We start from the raw sequence: 18,826 nt of genomic DNA on the forward strand, positions 1-18,826 counted from the left end.
GCAGCACCTTTCAAGTCCCAAGATGATGAGTGATGGCTAATCATAGCTATTCTTTGTTTCCCTCCTCATACTAATAGCTACAAAAGAAGAGCAGATCAAAACATGTATGGACATTCTCTTTCCCCTTCCCTCAGTTGTTTTTAGTGGTTTCAAAAGTGCACTGCTCTACCAAGTACTAAGCCAGCAGAGGTTAAGAGATTTTCCAGTTCTACTGGTCCTGATTGCTGGGAGTGAGCTTTCTGGTAACAGTTCAGCACTAGGTGAAGATCTCTGGCTGGTGATACCAGATGTATTTTTACTTATTTAAATTAATTCATTTGTTAGATTTATATTCCATGGTTTCTCCAAGGACCTCAACCTGGTATAGAAAAAGAAGTGTGCATGCACACGAAAGCTCATACCAAGAACTAACTTAGTTGGTCTTTAAGGTGCTACTGGAAGGAATTTTTTTGTTGTGGTATAGAAAGTTCTTTCCCTCCCCACCCCATCTAATTGGCCACTGTGAGATCAGGATGCTGGCAGACTAGATGAGCCATTGGCCTGACCAGCAGGCTCTGCTTATGTCTCATGGCTATTTAAGGTAGGGCTGGGCAGGCTAGCAGGATGGACTTAGTTTCTTGGTATAGAGGAGGGGGAATCTGGTGCCCTTTCAGAGTCATTGTGCATTCAAGCCCCGGATAATAAATTGCAAGATACACCTGCAAACAAACAAAACCACCAATTTGGAGGGGCCCAAATAGCCTCTTGCAAGAGGAGGTAAGAAAAGACACACGGAGCTGAAATTCGTTTAATCCACTGGCTTTTTAATCTTTATTTTTTTTCACCTCGTTCACTAACAGTTCAGTGGTGCCAGGTTACCATACACGGAGTTAGATATTGTTATCTGCATTGCACACCTAAAGGCTATACAGCAAGATGGATCAGAATTAGTACAAATACATGAACTATATTTACATTTTGTATACCCAAGCTCCGAACATCAGATATATTTACAAAATAAAACATGGGAAGGAACAGAAAAAGACAAAACAAAGTCAGTTAATAAAAAAAGTACAGTGTTGTGAATGTATTCCTTTCAACCAGGGAAAGACTGATTTTTAATTTAAAAAATGAAAGAGAAGGGGTAAGGGATCGGTTCCAGAAAGCCACCTATGTTGTGCAGGTGACTGTGGTTGGTGGAGGGGTGGTCTGTGTTGACGAGGCGCATGTTTGTCTGTGGGCATCGGGAAGAAGGAACCACTTAAACATACAAATGCCCAATGAGAAAGACGTGTATGCGGAAAGCACATGGAATTTAGGTTGTCAATAAATAGGGGGAAGGAAAACAACACACAAGAACTGTTCTGGGTGGGATGAGCACATGTAATCTTCTCTAGCTTTAGCAGACATCACTCAGAGCCTCTCTGGATGAGGGCCACGAGTCAGCCATATAGAAGGCAGAACAACTCCTCCCCTTTCACTAAGAGACAGGGGCTGTCCCTCTTGCTCAACAACAACAAAAAAGGGTACAGGCCTTAAAACGAACATCAGCACAACCACAAGACTTCTTTCAAGTATTATCAGACTGGTCATCAGTGGCTGCACTTCAAACTCGCAAATGGCCTCCTGAACCAAAGAAATTAAACGTCTGCTTCTGCCCCACCCTCCACCAATGGCTGATGTTTCTAGTATAAGGAAGCACAAATCTGGATACATTCCTGTGATGTCAGAAGGACTGACGGGTCTGTGGACTTGGGGAGGAGGGCGAGGGCGAAGGTGAAGTGAGCCATCGTGGAGTAATGCGATAACCACATGCACGAGGTGTAGTCCAGTTTCACATACATTCACAAAAAAACCCTCAGAGCAGCAAAAAAAATTAGTTTTATTCCCGTTCTTTTAAAGCAGCATGTTAAAAAGAAACAAAACCAAGAGAATGACAAAAATCCAGCCAGCTGTTAATGCAGAGGAGGACTGTACCACTTGATGCATAGGCAGTAATAGACAGTATTAAGTGACAGCAGAACATGCCAAGGGGCAGATCAGCCCAGAGGACGTCCTGCTTTTAGTGTGCAATATAAACTACAGATGCATAAATACACATTACTTTATATATACACTTTAAAAACAAAAACAAATTAAATATTCCCTGTAAATTATTAGACAGTAAAGCAGCAGCGAATAAAGTCTTTGCTTTGAAATGCCCTCAGGGGGATTTGTGGGAGGGGTGTTTGGAGAAACCTTCCCACAGGTTTGGAGCCTGACACCCCCTCCCCCTTCTGTAACATCCTGAATGGGGACACTGGCCTGAAAGGTTAAAGTGCATTGCTTCAAACGAAAACCCATATTAAAAGGTTCATAAGGTTATGATTCAACTAGTATATATATGACTTTCAAGTTCCAACATTACAGCTCCCAGCGTGGTCAGTTTTTGCTTTCATTAGGAAAAAATTGTTTCTTTGAATGAGAAAAGTGGAAATCCCACCAGGAGGTGAAAGGTGATCTCAAAGCTTGCTCTGTGTTTGCAGCCCCATGCTCTGTGGGTTGGCTGGCCCATGGCATGGGGCAGAGCCTCCAGAAGGTAGGCGGGTCCTAAGAGCTGGCTGACTCTAGGACTGGGAAAGTGAACAGAGCTTTGGCACCTCTCTGGTTGGATTCTCACCCTCTCCTTTCGCCATAGTTCACATTCTTTCCTGGAATTTAGAAAACCTAGGACCAAATTTAAGATGCAAGGGAAAATATTTCATTTCTGTTTGCTTGGGGGACACCTGGCCAAGAGGAACTATTTTATAATGGGGAAGGGACTGCTCACAGTGCCTGACCAGGGACCGGCTGTGAAAAGAAAAAACAACAATTTTGTGTCACCTTGTTTCCAAAGCAGATTACAGCTCTGCTCTTGTAATGGCCAATGCAGCAGTGGCTTAGAATGGATGTTTGCCCTCTTGCCGACCTGAGCTACATATATAAACCAACCTAAGCTGACCTAGTAGACATATGACCTTTACATAAGACACTACAATTCCCAGCTTAAGAGTATGCTATGACACACCTGGTTTCCACTACCATCCACTTGCTCTTCCTGCTTAAGAAGAGCCCCTTAATGCTTATTTATAGTCCACCCATAGTGGCCTCCTTCCCAAAGCAAAGACTTTGCAGGCTAGTTTTGTTCCAAGTTTAAACAATAAAACAAATACATTAAAAAGTTATCTTAGTGTACACATAATATTCCCAGGAAATGTCCTCCAGGGGGGTGTTTCCTGGTTCCACACAGTTCGCCCCACTTTTGTTACTGGTCAGAGGCAGCAGATACGGCAACTTAGCACCCCACATAAAACCTTTTAAGTCCATCATTAAAACCATCGCACAATCGGCTTAGCTCCTGAACCAGCAGCCTCGATCAATGCGCACACGCGTTGGCAGTGAGGAGTGTGTCCGTTGTATAAGGAACGTTAATCACTATGCTGAGACTTACACAATCAGAGTACATTGAACAAACAGACCCCATGCCATGATCTGGGCCTCCAAGGATGGTCCCTTTTTTCCCTGCACAGAGGTTGTACACAAGACCCACAGAAAGTGTCAGGAGGAGTTCCAACCTAAGCACTTCGTTATATGAGAGAGAGAAAGAGAGGAGGGTAATGTTACAGAGAGCCCCATCTGTCCTGGCGCTGCACCACTGCACACTCCCTGATGTCACACGGCAGAGCCAAAACATTTTCTTCCCCCACCCCCCAAAAATAATGCAGCGAGGTTGCTCTGTTGATGAAAAGAATCCTATGGTGCTTAAAGCCTGCATGTCTCTGTTCAGTACTGTGGTTTGTAGGTAAACTTCCTCCCTGAGCTGACCCCCAACTAGATGGCTTTTATAAGCTGCATAAAAAAATGCCAACATGCAAATTTGGTTCCTCTGAACCACAAGGTTCAAATTGCTCTTTAAATCACCTCCTTAATCACAGTGAGCCACAGGAGTAAAAGCCAGCTTGGAAAGGAGAAAGAGGAGGGCAAAGATGGCCCCACTGAAGAAAAATCAGCCTAACAACACAAGTTCACCTCACAAGAAAGAGAAACTTAGAATCTTAGTGGGGAGCTCAAGAAGGGCTTAATTGTGGTTCTTACATACAGAGCATGAGGTCTGCCTAGACTGCTCCAGACTTCAGACATAGGCCTGCAAGATGGAATGCTCCTCCGTGTAAAATAATTCCAAGCATGCCAAAAGCTAGCATGTCAGGGGAAAGGGTTAGAATATTCTGGTTTTCTATGTTCAGGGAACTATTTTGATAGCACAAGCATCTATTTGTGCAGGGCCCCAGCTTGTGATCTCAAGTGGCACAGCCCCAAACACTAGTTAAAAGTCTCAGCTGGTGTTCCCACAAAACTAGACCTAAGAGACATCTAGAACAAGAGCATTTATGTAGGGAGACCTAGAACCCAGTATACCTAGGTGAGACTGACTGCTTCATGCCAGCATAAAGTGAACCTACCTTGGCTACCAAATTGCCCAAAATGTTTACAATCTGCAGGATGAGTGGAAGAGTTCCAGAGAGGGGCATTTGTTCCTAAATTAAAAACCTCTCCTCCTCAGACACACAAAATGATTAAAAAGGGAAAGTATGTAAACAGGTTTGTTAGTTCAGATTCTATGTTTTGTATGCAGCAGAAAGCAGAGGTGTAGGGAGCTTGTTTTGTTTCAATCCTCTTCCTGAAGCACAAGGACCCCAATACAGCTCTTTTGCTCACATCTCAGCCTTTGCCAACCTGGTGCCCTCCATATGTTTTGGACAACTCCCATCAGCCTTGTGCTGGCTGGTAGAAGTTGGCATCCAAAACATCTGGAGAGCACCAGGCTGGCAAAGGTTATCTTGATTTGGCTTTTTTTTTAAAAAAAGTGCATAATGATTTGGGGGTTTTAAAAGAGTTTGTTTGTTTGTTTGTTTGTTTGTTTGTTTGTTTGTTTGTTTGTTTGTTTGTTGGGAGGGGGCTGGTGGGTTTTAAAGCAATACCCCACAAAAGCCAAGTTTTTGCAAAGTTTAAAAAAACCCTTCTTCCAAGAGGATAAACCACACTGAATCCCAATTTTCAAAGCCCTTGTCCTGTTCTTAAAGGAGCCATCAGAGATATCCTGCATAGTTCCGACTAAGAGGAAAGGGGGGGGGAGGTTTAACCTTTTGGACCCTTCTGGAGAGACACAGATGGGAAAATGGGGGTGGCCGGAAGCATTCTGCTACCTGAAGCAAAGGACAACTTGCCCCATATTTCCTATGTGCAGAAGCTGGGGATTGTAGGTTTCATTCATGGTGCCTGAGGGAAGAAGGCAGCAGAGCAGCCCACGTGGGCACAAACCCAGAGCTCTGTCCTCTGTGTTAACCTAATTGCCACTGCCCCATCCCCACCAAAAGCCACCTGCCTGTGAAGGTCAAATTGCTTTGCCTAACAACAGGACCAGCCTCACATTACTGAAGAACTCTGGCACAGAAGGGACCAGCATTGGCCAAGCTGGATTTTCGCAGCTCAGCCAGCTATCTTTGGGCCCGTGACACATGTGCTCAGACCAATGGGGGCCCATCTCAGTGCACAGCAAGACCACAAGGGCGGGAACCGTCAATCTCAATCTTCCCGTGCAATGCACGGTTTTTGCACCTGGGCATCAAAGGCATCCAAAAGGCAGTTTCATTCATTTGCTTGCATTGAGTGATGCACAGGCCAAGGGGAAGAAAGCAGAGCCTAGTGCACTCCAAAAAGTGATGGCTTGGAAAGGCCGGCTCAACCAATAGGCAGAGCGAGGCAGCTGCCTCAGGCAGCCAAAGCAAGAGAGTTGCAAGCAGTTCAGTTTCATTCAGAGCAGACCCAGTGAAATCAACTTACATTAACTGTGTCCATTAATTTCAGTGAGTCTACTCTGAGTAGGACTAACATTGGATGCAATCAACTGGGGGCAGGAAGTGGTGGCGATGTATTGGGGGGACAGAGCCCTGTGTGTGTGTGTGTGTGTGTGTGTGTGTGTGTGTGTGTGTGTGTGCTTGCCACTGTAGCCTGTTACGTGCCCTCTAAGCTAGCTTGCTGCCAGCAGATGCAATGGCCTGGTCCTGCCAACAGTGAAGAAAGATTCAAATTGGCTTCTGAATGTGGAATGGCTGGGGGGCGGGGATGGACAAAATGTCTTGGGTCAGCCCTGTCTGGCTGTAGCCTCGTGAGCCATGAGGCAGGGAGGCGGCCCTGAAATCTAAAAATTTAAAGTAACAAGTTTTAAAAGCCAAAGTAGGCAGGGTGGGAAAGTGGTCCAAATTTGCCAGCAAGTCTGCTTTCACAAAAGGAGATTTGAAATATCTTGGTCACACTCCAGGTGTGACCAGGGGGTGGACAAAGAGCTGCATTCGCCCATGTGCAGAGGACCTCGCCTTGAAAGCAGCAGCAGTGCAGAGACTTCCAAAACAAAAGTATTCCAGACAGAGACAAACACATCACAGAGAGTAGCACAAAGTCAATTGGAATGAAGAAAAAGGGCATCCAGAGAAACAAAAAAGGGGGTGTCCCTTCTCTTTTTTTGCCCAAAAAAGTCGTGCATATAAATTGGAAAGTCACCACCAACACTCCCCCTCCCCCTTGTTACTTTCTTCAGTTTGGCCACATGCTACTAATAATATTTTCAGCACAGGTATGTGCATGGGGAGGGGTGATAAAAAGATGGTGGTGGGGTTTAGAGTAGCTGGAGAAAGTGCTGAAGGGAGGATGGGGCTGGGGAGAGACAGCAAAAGAGACGAGGAATGTTAAAGCCACAGGGTTGCATACAAGGAAAGAGAGAGAAATTCAAGAATCACAGAGAAATGAGAGGTAACGCTTTATCTATATCAGAAGGCGTGTTAAGAGATTTGGGCTGGGGAACCGGGTGAGAACCCCACAGAGACTCAATATTTCAGCTGTCCTGAGCGTCTTCGGGCAAGTTTGGACCTGTGTGGGAGAAAGGAGGAGCAAATAAGCAAGACTGCAGCTCTTTCTAGCACTCATTTTTATACCCTCTTTTCTCACTGTGGGAACAAGGAATCTGAGGGTTGGGGGCCACATATAGATCTACCTGGCCCTCAGCATTCTCTGCAAACCACATCCCACCTCCTGCCCACACCACTCACTGCCCCCTGCCCTGCAGCCTTGTCAAGGGATTTTGCCTGGCTGGACCGTGTCCTTGAACTCTGATCACACCTCTTGTTTGCCTGGATGGAGCTGTGCCTGTGGATGGAAACCTCAGAATTTTCTGTCACTGGAATGTAACCCAAGTGTCACAGCTCCACCCATTTTTGCCTGGTTCCACCCACTACAGAACGTTGCCCACAAGGGAAGGTGGCCCTCAGGCTGAGGAAGGCTCCCCGCCATACCGTATCGTGCCAGCAAGAAGCGGGTTGAAGGCATACAGCCAGTCATTCATGTCTTTGTCATTGATGGCCTGGAGGAGGACTCCGCGGTGCCTCGTGCAGACGGCAAAGGTGTTGGGTGTCTAGAATCACAAAGGCAAGCAGTCGCTCAGCAAATCCTCAGAAGCCCTTAAAGCAGCTATTTGATACCCGGTTTGCAAAAGGATCAGGGAAGGGCAGCATCTTTGTCTCCCAGTGGCCAAGATTTGGGTGGATTAAATGGCCCTGCCAAAACAAAACCTTTCTGATCTGTGTTGGAGAGTGTGTATGAGGGGGTATAGCACCCTCATAGCCTTATCACCCCAATTTGATTTAGGAAAAATGAGTACAGAAACATCTGCTACTGCATCCTTGTAGCACATGTGGGGATTGCAATAAAAAGTTGCAGTATAGAGTGCCAACCAACCAGCCATGCTATCTTTTGAGATATTCCATTCCCTCTTCCCCCTGGGTTTTCTATTCCTTCACCCCTTCCTGAAGACACATAAATGGGGGAAAAGTGGAACTCTTTCCCTTCTCAACCCCATCCTGGCAAGTGTAAACGAATGCCTGAAAAGGCCTTTCCCTCTAGGGAGCTGATCTTATCCCTTTCATTATAGACCCACATCCTATGGGAGGATTGCAGTGTCCCCACCCTCCATTCAACTGACCTTCACCATGGCCTCTTGATCTTCACTGTACTCCACCTGAGCCGTGGAGAGGTTGAGAATCCCTCTTTCAATTGGGTCCTTGTCACTGTTGTAAATGAAGACGTAGGGGCGCCGGACCACCACAAAGTGCTTGGCCCATGATGGGGAGAGTGGCTCCTTGAAGTTCAGATAGCCTTTCTTGGAGACCACAGAGCTAGAAAGAAATGGCAAAGAGGAAAGCATTCAAGGACATGGAGCTGGCTGGAGATGAGCTCCAAGAGGCCCCAGGCGATGCAGTGAATCCACTGCTCACAGACCAAGAGGGCCAGATGGTTCCTTCTAGACTCCTTAGCAAAGTTCAGCAACGTTTTCTCCTGCCTGCACCCATTCTCCAAGCACCTTCATTTGAAAATGAAGTGCAGCAACTGGGCCAAGGCAGTCAAGGTATGAACACCATCCTGAAACAGCCAGCAGAGCCATCACTATTTTGAACAGGGGTGGGGAACCTGCGTGGCCCTCCCAGTGTTGCTGAGCTACAAGTAGCAACATCTCTGAACCTTGGCCATCATCCAGGAGGGCCCAGCCTCAATTTAAGCCATGCATTCTCACCCAGGCTTACTTTCAAGCCATTCAAAGTGGCTGGACTTAGGCAATGTCAGATCAGGGATGGGGAAACCTGTGACCCTGCAGGTGTTCATTGGATTTTAATGCCCACCAGCCCTAGACAGCGTGAGCCAGATTGCTAGGGGTGATGGGAAGTGCAGTCCAACAACACCAGGAGGGCCTGAGTTCCCCCACCTGCATGTTAAATGAAGCTGCCTGACACTAACTCAAGAATGCTGAGTCTACCTAGCCCAGGAGTGTTAGCACTCAATGGCAGCAGCTCTCCAAGGCCTGAGGCAGAGAACATCCCTTTTCAGTGGTGGTTTCCCAGTTATGGAACACCCTCCCTAGTGAGGTATAGCTGTCTCCATTGTTATTCACTTTCAAGAGGAATCTGAAAGCATTCCTGTTTACCCAGGTAGCAAGAGAATTCTTGTGGCAACTCTGAGATCAATGGATGAAAGGATGTCTTTGTTTGTAGTTACTTTTAGAATTTTTAAAACTAACTGCTTTTAGATGTTTTTGATCGTAACTGGTTTTAGAATGTTTAAATCTGTTTTAGAATTTTTTTCGTTGCTTTTAAATTGTGTCTCTTTTTGCCACCCTGGGCTACTAGGGCAGAAAGGAAGGGCAATCACTCTATCAATCTAATACTCATCTTGACTGCAAAGCCCATTGAAATATATTGGAACAAATTGCATACACACATATTTGTGCACATACACACCCCAATGCTAAAAGGGTAGCTGTTGCTTTACTCTTGGCTCTGGAACATGTGTTGGGTTTTTAATTTTTAGCAGCTACTGCAGTGTGAATGCCTCACCCAGGCCTGATTTCCTCAATATCTGGAACAAGGTTCAGGAACTCATTTTTGCCTGCTCTCGCCAGGTAAGAGGCTTCAATGGGTGGCATCAGCTGGAAGGGTGGCTCCCCCTCTGGGCCAGGGCTGGAGGCTCGAGAATTTGCTTCTGGGGTCCTTTTGTTAATTAAGAAAGAAAAACAAATGGTTGTCATTCAAAGCAAGCAGCTGGAGAGGCAGAAGAATCAAAGAAATCAGCTTAATTCAGGCACTGCTCTGGTGGGCTTGTATTGCCAAAGCACTAGGTTTATATGTACAAGCCTCTCCCGTCTCTTCTACAAAAAGACTGGGAGCATCTGCTTCTATTCAAGACACTAATCTACATGGGAATGAAAAGCAGAAAGAAAACAGTGACATAAAAGCAGTAGTATGGGATGATCAGATACGCTAGCTCCACCTCTTGAGCAGCTGCCCAAAGGTAGCCGGTTACCTAGGTGCATCGGAAGCTGCCTTATACTAAGCCTGACCAATGGTCTATCTAGCTCAGGACTGTTTGCACTGACTGGCAGAGACTCTCCAGGGCTTCACTCAAGGTGTTCTTCCCAACCCTACTAGGAGATGTCATTGGGGAGATGTACCTGGGACCTTCTGCATGCAAAACCAATGCTCTACCACTGAGGTCTGGCCCTTTCCCTACCAATTCAAGGACCCCCCGAGGCCCTAGCATTGCCCAGTGTCTGGATGTACCAGGACTAGCAGAGGGAAAGTAATGACCAGTGGGAAAGAGTGAAATACATTCACAGACCAGAGGAAAAGCTCAGTAGGCCTGAAGAGGGCTACAGATTGCCTACTGAGGGACAGAAGCTTAGAAGAAAGAAACAAACATCTATCAGCTCATAAGAAGAGCCCTACTGGATTTGTCCGAAGTCCCATCTAGTCCAGCATGCTGTCCTCACAGTGGCCAACCAGATGCCTCTGGGAAAACCCTCAAGCAGAACTTGAGGGCAATAGCACTTTCCCAACTTGTGGTTCCCAGAAAGCTCGGGGGCATCCTGCCTCTGTCAGTGGAGGCAGGACATGTGTCACTGGTGGCAACCAACTCACTTTTGATCCACTGAGTTGCATCTTGAATCAGACAAGGAGGGGCAGGTCGAGGAAGGCGTGAGGGTGGCGCTGCTGAAACTTGATACCGACGGGTCCCGCCCAATTGGAGAGATATCGGACAGCTGGAAGAACACAAGAGGCTGGAGGTGAGCTCTACAGAGCCTGCCAGGATTTTTTAATAAAAGAATAAATGAACAGTACTGCATAGGGTGGTCAAACAGAAACCCCAAGAAATCTCAGAGGACACCGGATAGGAGGGGTTTTCAAACTCAGCGTTTTGGACACTGCTGTGGGCTTTGTACCTTGCTGGTCAGCTCTTTCTCCCGATCCATCATGCTTTCAATGTCTGCTGAGTAGTAGTTTGAGCATTTCCACCCCAGTGCTAAATGTCCTGCATTTTTCCTCTTAACGTTTTGCAAACCTACCTTACAATCACTGATGCTGTTGTAGACCTGGTTAAATTCACGGTTGAAAGTGTGAGTAAGAAGCTGCAGGCACTAGAAGAGAAGAAAGAAGCACCTCTGTTAGCACTGGGGACAAAGGAGGAGATGGGAAGCAGCTGGCCTTCAACCTAACCCACAGCTGGGTCCACTGGGAGGCTGTCGAATGTGGTCTTCCTGCAGTGGTGGGTGGTGCCCCTCAGAATTGGTACAGCACAAGGCAGTGAAAGCTACAACAGGTGGACATAGAGTCTATGACAGGCAGAGCCTCCTTCTAAGCAGATGTAAATAAATGGGAGCTTGCTGAGTTTTTTTTTGGGGGGGGGGCTAGTGCCCAATTCTCCCCAGTGGACCAGCCTCCACTGTCCTCCTGTAGACCAGAAAAAAATATGTGGTCTTGAAAATATTTTGCAAGAGGGCAAAGAGGGCAAAACCCAGCAGCAAAAATGTTTCAGACCCACATAAACCTCCAAAGCTGTGTAGCAAGTGGGGCAGGTTGTGTGTTTTGCTGGTTTTAGGTATTCAAAAGTTAGGGGTGGCAACAGGATGTGTGGAAACAAAAGGCTGCTGGGGATCTGGATGCAGAAGACCTGGGTTCAAATTCCCTGCTCAGACAGGGTGTTTGTGGGGTAGCCTTGGGTGCTCTCTGGGATTAACCTTCCTCAGAGAAGAAAACCTTGACACCTTCTGGTATTCAACTGCAGCACTGTGGACATGGGCTTTGTACCTTGGTGGCCAGCTCTTTCTCCCGATCCACCAGGCTCTCAATGTCTGCTGAGTCGTAGCCGCTGCTCTCGCTGGGCGTGACAGCGCTCTCAAAGGTGGTGGAGGAGATCTGGGAGGAGATGCTGGTGGAGGTGCTGAGGGTCCCGCTGCTGAGGCTGGGGGACAGCGAGTCACTCAGGGACTTGGGAATGCTGTCACCCAGCTTCTCCCGCAGCAGCAAGAAGTGGCGAGTCTTCTCGACCTGAAGAGCAAGAGAAATGGTATCAGCTGCAGTGGAGAAATTATTGATACATACACTGATAGATAGCCTAAGATGTATGATAGCCATTTTCAGATATCTAGCTGTCACATGGAGGATGGAGCAAACTGCTTTTCTCCTGCTCCAGAGGGTAGGACCCAAACCAATGGATTCAAGTTACAAGAAAGGAGATTCTGACTAAACATCAGGAAGAACTTTCTGATGGTAAGAGCTGTTCAACAGTGGAATGGATTCCCTTGGAAGTTGGGGGGCTCTCCTTCCTTGGAGGTTTTTAAGCAGAGGTTGGATAGCCATCACTCAGGGGTCCTTTAGTTGAGATTCATGCATTGCAGGGGATTGAAATAGATGACCTGTGGGATCCCTTCCAACTCTATAATTCTATGATGTTGGGGAAAGGATGATGTAGAAAGAATCAAGACATCTGTGAAGACGTGTGAAGGAATTTGCTGACATTGATGGATAGGTTTATGGCCTTGTTCTTCCTCTGTTCCTGTGATGTTACTTTTTGCTCTTCTGATAAGTTCATTGCCTAAATACCTAATTGTGACCTCTGCCTGTTGACCTAGAAAGCACACACATGCTTAGATATTTAATACGTATGCTTATAGAAGTTGATCTGTCAATAGAGGCCTTTGGAATTCACTCCCCAGTGGCTGTTGCTATAACCAAAATAAAGCTGACTTAAACATCACATCTGGTGTGGTTAATTGAAGAAAAGCCATTCCAGTGTCCAAGGTGGTCTTCCTCTCTCTGACTTTTGCATCACGAACTCTTCTTACATCCCTGCCAAACCACATACAATGTTTGTTCCAAGGATTCGGGGACTGAGACCCCAAATCAGAACAGCTAAGTAGTAAAGGGAAGCATGTGGAGATTACAAGGCAGCTAAATAAGTAACAGGCAGCTTAACTGGCAGCTTTTGGCCACTACATCTCATGGGTGGGTGGGAAATGACAAAGCCAGGCCTTGCAGAAATCCCAAAGGCTGGTTCTTTCGAGGCCACTGCTCAACACATACCTCGTGCAACAGCTCCAGCTTCTCCAGCTCCCACTGGTGCTCCAGGATGAGGCTGTCTCCACGGGGCCTCCACCCGGCCAGGTTCTCTTCTCCACGGACATAGGCCACAGAAGTGTCCAGGACTTTCCTCCTCCTCCTCTGCATTCCTGAGCAATGAAATGCCTCAAGTTAACAGTCACACAAAGGAATTCGTACCGGTGGTCAGGAGCCGACATTGCCACTCCCTGTTCACCCCACAAGCCATACCTCGCACTCCTGCCAAAACTCTTGGCCACCTCAATGGTTTCCTTGTTTCCTCCTTGTCATTCACCCACACAATAAATAGCACCACCTGGCTGCAGGTGAACCAGGTGAGACCACAGCCCTCTCTGTTGACCTGATAAGGACCAGCTGACATTTGTTTGGCTCCTCCTCTCTCATCAGCAGCCAACAAGGGAGGCCTCCTCTGTTGGCCTGGCTGGGGCCAATAACCTTTCAGCTCTCCCCCCCCCCCCCGCCAAATGTCCTACACTGGCCATTCCATCTGGTCATTATATCACTTCATTATGTAACATTATGAACGTTTGGGCTGCCTCAGTTTGCTTATTGTTTTCTTCTCCCTTTCCATCCTGTCCCTCAGAAGGTTCTAAGAAATGAAAAGTGCCTTTGCAGAATAAACATATATAGCAAATAAACTAACAAAGGTGAATGTGACTGCTTGCACACTTTTATAATAATGTGGAAAGCTGTGCCTTCCTCTTACCTGGGCTTCCTGTGTCTGCCATCTTGCATAAGCTCAGCTCATAGATCCCAGTGACTCGATTGCTGTTTGCACAGAATAAAGCAGAGAAAATAAAATAATATTTTCAGATATAAAGAAGGTAAAGCAGCCTTCACCAACCTGGTACCGTCAAAAGATTTTGGACTACAAGGTCCATCAGCTCCAGCCAGCAGAGTCCAGAATGAAGGTCTGAATGAAAAGGTCTGGTTTAAATAAAAAACAGAGGGAGCTCTAATCCCTGACCATTGACCATGCTGGCTAGGATTGATGGGAGTTGTAGTCCGATAGTATCTGAAGGATGACAGGTTCCTCACTCCAGGCTTATTGTAGATAAACAGGATATATCCTAAACCTGAATATATATGCTACCCACACTCACACTACAGATAGGAATTCATTACACTAAACTAAGATTACAATAGTAATAGTAATTAGAGTTGTATTGTAATGGTCAAGGCAGATCTCTGTGTGTTGCCTTTCAGCTAGAACTACTATTTTGTGTGCATGTACTGGACAAATGATTTGGAGTGTTTCAATATCTTCTTTCAGACTGACTTAAGTTGTGTTTTCCTTGAAATTCCACTATATGTAACAAACCACGACCATCATCTGAGGCCCTTGTTCGTGTGCCTCCTCCATGAGAGGTTCAGAGGGCAGCAACACGAGAATGGGCCTTTTCTGCAGTGGCTCCTCACTTTTGGAATGCTCTCCCCAGGGAGGCTCACCTTGGCTTAAACAATCTGTGGCCTTTGAAACTTGGGGGGAGGTGTTTTGTTTGTTACTGTGGTATGCATTTTTGTGCTTTTATATTATAAGCTGTCCTGTGATCCTCAAACGAAAGGTGGTATGGAGATGTCATAAATAAATATAATAAACGTGCACACCGTTCTCTTGAAACCAAAGCACCTAGTGTTTTCAATGTTCCCAAATGCTTAGCTTTGGAGCCTATAGAACAACAACAGCTTGGTGTTCTTCCCATGTGCATTCTCCAGAGTGAGCCCAGGAGCCAATCCTCAGCAGCTGACTCACCTCCTTTTACTCTGATTGGCTCCAATGAGCACAAAGGATGAGAAGAATTCTTCTCTTCTCAGTGGCTAAAAAGCTCTCCTTTCATGCTGACTGGGAGGCTCCAGAACACTGGAGACAGGGACCCTACTGCAGACCCTCAGTGACCCTGGATCACAATACCACTGGGAGACACCCATCTCCACACCTCTTTTAATCAACAATCCCTGCAGAACAGCAAGCTGATCCATTCAGAATCCACACCCCTCAGCCCACAATGCTCATACATGACGCAACTTATTCAACTTACGAATCTGGGGATTTGGAATAGCCACTGCCAAAGAGACTGCGCAGTGAGCGAGGGGGTGAAATCTTGGCATCTCGAGAGTAGAAAACCATGCAGACATCCTTGGTGATGACAGCTGGCTGGATGCAGTGGTCCAGCTGGAAGGAAAAGAGAGCCATGCAGCTGTTTACCCTCTCAACTAAACCAGTGTGCAAGTGTTCTAGGACTAACACTGGGTACCACCCTCTGTCAGATATTTTCTTCCACCTGATTCCAGATACAACCAGTGTGGGGGACATGAGATAACTCACCTCCAGGTAAGCTGAGAGGGTCATGTAGATCTTCTCTCCATAAGGGGTCACCCGGTTCAAAAGGAGGGAGTTATGGAGGGAACTGTCCCAGACTGCCTCAAAACGGTAGAAAGTCCTGAAGGGAACAGAACAGAAACAAAGCCATGGTTTTTTTAAAAAATGGACCTCTGAGCAGACCACTGACAAGCATGTTGTAGAAAGCCTCCCGTCTTTGGTCAGAGGTAGTGGTCTCCTCCCAGCAATAAAAATAGAAGCTTTTGGAACTGCATCTAAAACTAGGTGGGGCATGTGCCTCATAAGACAGCAATATACAATTATTTATTATTGTTACCACTAATATTATTCTTGTGTGCAACAGTGACTCCTAGGATAGACTAACCAGCATGGAAACAAAAAGTGTAACCAGATCTTAATTGGGAAACCACAATGTGAGAGAGTACAAGGAACACAAGGAGGAAAAGAGGGCTCCATGTGTGTTTTTCATTTGTTCAGCTGACAAATGGAGCATCTGTCGCCTCCTGAACACAGCGGGGAAACGAGGAGAAGACAGAATACTCGAGTCACACAGCAGAGCTAGATTTGCTAAGGACTAACTACTGGTGGGAAAGGGGAGAGGCATAACAGCATTCTGTTGAAGCCAGAAGCTGTATGCACAAAGGAAAACAAACTGAAAATACCTAGGCATATCCTTATCAAGGAAGAGCCTGTGAAGACACAGAAAGCTTTTATTAGTGCAGCCCAAAGGAAGAACAGCAGAGAGGGAGAAGAAACAAGCAGACAAAGAAAACAGAAAAAAGAAAGGATAGGCAAGCAGCAACCCAAAGAAACCCACCTTCACAGATAACACTTTTTTAAAAAGCACAAAATAAATCATTACTGCTCCCACATCCCCAAAGATTGAGCCAAACCCTGAGCTAAACCTTTGACTTAGCCAAAGGTCCACACCATACTATTAAAGCAAACTTATACTACTTGGCTTCTCTGCCAAAGAATCCTGGGAAGTGTGCTTTGTTAAGGGCATCAAGAGTGTTAGGAGACCCCGCACTTTGCAGAGCTACAATAACAAGCACCCTTAACAAACTACATTTCCCAGGATTTTTTATTGCAGGGCAGGGGCAGCCATGGCTGTTAAAAGCGGCTCAAGAGTCCTTTAAATGTGGTGTGTGCATGTGAGCTGATAGAATAACTAGTCTAGTGTCAGTACCCATTTCATGACACAAGAGGGCAGCACCACACCTGCAAGCTGGGAGTGCACAGCTGCCTTTGTCTAGTCAGGGAAGAGGAAGCTGTTGTTGGATCTCCAACTCCCATCAGCCTCAGGAATCATGGCCAATGGGTGGTGGGAGCTGTAGTCCAACGAACACCTGGAGGGCCATATCGTCCCCATCCCTGCTGTCGTCCAAGAAGCGAGGCGGGAAGGGAGTTTTATCCAGGATGCCTAAACATTAGAGACCAACAGCTAATATGTTCTTCTACCCATGACTTTTAAGCAAATAATGAAGCATTAATTCTTCCAGGGTGGAACTACTTTCCGAACAAGTTAGGAAGTGAGAAGAGATACACTTCCAACCCTTTCTTCTGAGTTATTTTATTTTAATTTCAATCCACATTGGCTCAGGATACAAGGATTTCGGCTTGGGGGTCCTTTCTGACATGCAGCTTCAAATATCTGACCTAGGTGAGTCAAGAGGAGAGGGTTCCGCCTTGCTAGGCAGGCTATTGGGGAAATCCTATTACCTGTTAGAGCTGTGGGAAGTTCTCAGGTATTTTGCAGAGATGATATTCAGAGACAGGATCGCATCCACTGCAGCTTCATCTACTTCGGCTTTGTTTCTGATGCGCCCTGAAGAAAAATTGGAGTGAGTCAAAATGCAGGATGGGAATTTATTTAGCTTAGAGCCAAACTAGGCAGAAGCAGTGTCCAGGTGGAAGGCCGCTTGACCTTTCGGTGAGATTGGGAGCGTGAATTTCTTCATGGGTCCCCACATGGAACAGCATCTTTAATGGAAGCAGATGCTCTTGGTGTTCTTGCAGAAGAGATGGGAAAGGTTCGAGCACATAACCCTAATTGCTTTGCAATACAAGCCAACCAGGCCAATGTCTGAATAAAGCTGATTTATTTTGGTAAAAAGCAGTTTTCTTTTCTTTCTTTCTTTCATTCATTCATATCTATATCTAATCTATATTTGCTTAATTGAAATAAACAAAAGAAACATTCTTCATCATCCATTAATACAAAAATATAAAACGAATCAACTAAAAGAAAGAAAAAAAATCTAATAGAATAGAATAAAGAATATCTTCTTACTTTATGTACAACTTCCCATCCACTTCATATTTCACATATTCATTATTAACTTATTGCCAAAATTTGTCAGATTGTTATCAAAGCCTAAAGTATAAATATTTAATTATCTGTGGTCTCAATTCTTACTATCAACTACTACAAGTGTTATTTGAATGCTACAACAGAATTTAGACTGTGACAATTATTTTTCAAATACCGGTATATTTTAACTACTTCCCCCTTAGAAATGCATTCATGTTTTGGTCTATTTTTCATTTTTTTCGATAAACTGTCCAATTCTGCATATTCAACCAGTTTTTGAATCCATATTGTCACTTTTCAAAAAAGAGAGAGAGAGCAGTTTTCTATGTTCATACCTTCATATGCAAGTTTTTCTGACACTCACACAGGTTCTGATCCCACCCTCCCCTCTCTCCAAATTGCCCAAATTCTCACCACCATCTATCCAGTCATTCCATGCTTCCTTAAGCTTCACACTTCCCCTCACCATAACATTCCATACTTAGAAGTGATCTTCCCAAACACTAAAAAAAAAACCCAAAATGGCTTGTTGCAGTTTTATTAACTTACTACATTTCTTGCCCAGTTTTTTTCTCCAGAGTTCAAAGTGGCGTACGTATCTCTCCCCCTCCTCAATTAATCCCCACAACAATCCTGTAAGATAGACTAGTGCCTGGCTCAAGGTCACACCCAGTGAGCTTCAAGGCTGGGGGCGGGGAGGAATTTGAACCCTGGTCTTCCAGGTCCCATGCCAATGCTCTACACTGGCTCTTACACAGCACACATCCATTTCTTCCTAGCCAGGGAAAACAGAAATGATGGTTTGAAAAAAGGCTAACATGAGACTGACGAGCGTTCAATCAGTGTGGTCATATTGAGGTGTGTTTGGAAGAGAGCTGGCACTGCTTGCAGAGGGGCTGCTGTTCTTTTAAATGTGAATGTGAAACAGTCTGAAGAGGAACCAGAATGGATCCTGATAATAAGAGAAAAGTAAAGAGAGGGAGGAGAACTTACCAACCACCAGCTCTCGCACGTCCTTCCAGTGTAGCTCGTTTCCTTTCTCATGGATGATGGTGACTGTGATCCGGCGCTGGATTCCCTGGAGGAATTGAAGGAGCAAAACTTAAGTCTCCTCTGCGGCTTTATAGCAGGGCTGCAACAATTAGCTGGTCGGATGTAGGGTGGGAAACCTGAGTCCCT

At 45.8% G+C, this 18,826-nt stretch overlaps 1 protein-coding gene across 13 annotated transcripts in view; it reads right to left on the bottom strand.

Moving 5' to 3' along the window:
- Window positions 1–782: 782 nt before the first annotated feature.
- Window positions 783–18,826, bottom strand: part of KIF1B (kinesin family member 1B) — a 133,135-nt gene continuing 115,091 nt past the window's right edge. For all 13 annotated transcript variants that reach the window (XM_083750112.1, XM_083750119.1, XM_083750118.1 and 10 more), the window contains 13 exons: window positions 18,641–18,725; window positions 17,056–17,161; window positions 15,319–15,433; window positions 15,032–15,165; window positions 13,699–13,760; window positions 12,957–13,102; window positions 11,682–11,921; window positions 10,940–11,011; window positions 10,515–10,636; window positions 9,435–9,587; window positions 8,030–8,222; window positions 7,344–7,462; window positions 783–6,921 (listed from right to left, as the gene is read on the bottom strand). In XM_083750112.1, coding sequence (XP_083606238.1) covers window positions 6,879–6,921; window positions 7,344–7,462; window positions 8,030–8,222; window positions 9,435–9,587; window positions 10,515–10,636; window positions 10,940–11,011; window positions 11,682–11,921; window positions 12,957–13,102; window positions 13,699–13,760; window positions 15,032–15,165; window positions 15,319–15,433; window positions 17,056–17,161; window positions 18,641–18,725 — 1,590 coding nt within the window. In that variant the 3' untranslated portion in view covers window positions 783–6,878. The remainder of the gene's footprint in view (window positions 6,922–7,343; window positions 7,463–8,029; window positions 8,223–9,434; window positions 9,588–10,514; window positions 10,637–10,939; window positions 11,012–11,681; window positions 11,922–12,956; window positions 13,103–13,698; window positions 13,761–15,031; window positions 15,166–15,318; window positions 15,434–17,055; window positions 17,162–18,640; window positions 18,726–18,826) is intronic.

Source organism: Podarcis gaigeae (assembly GCF_964106915.1).
Source record: "Podarcis gaigeae genome assembly, chromosome: 8".
In the NCBI taxonomy this organism is placed as follows: domain Eukaryota; kingdom Metazoa; phylum Chordata; class Lepidosauria; order Squamata; family Lacertidae; genus Podarcis; species Podarcis gaigeae.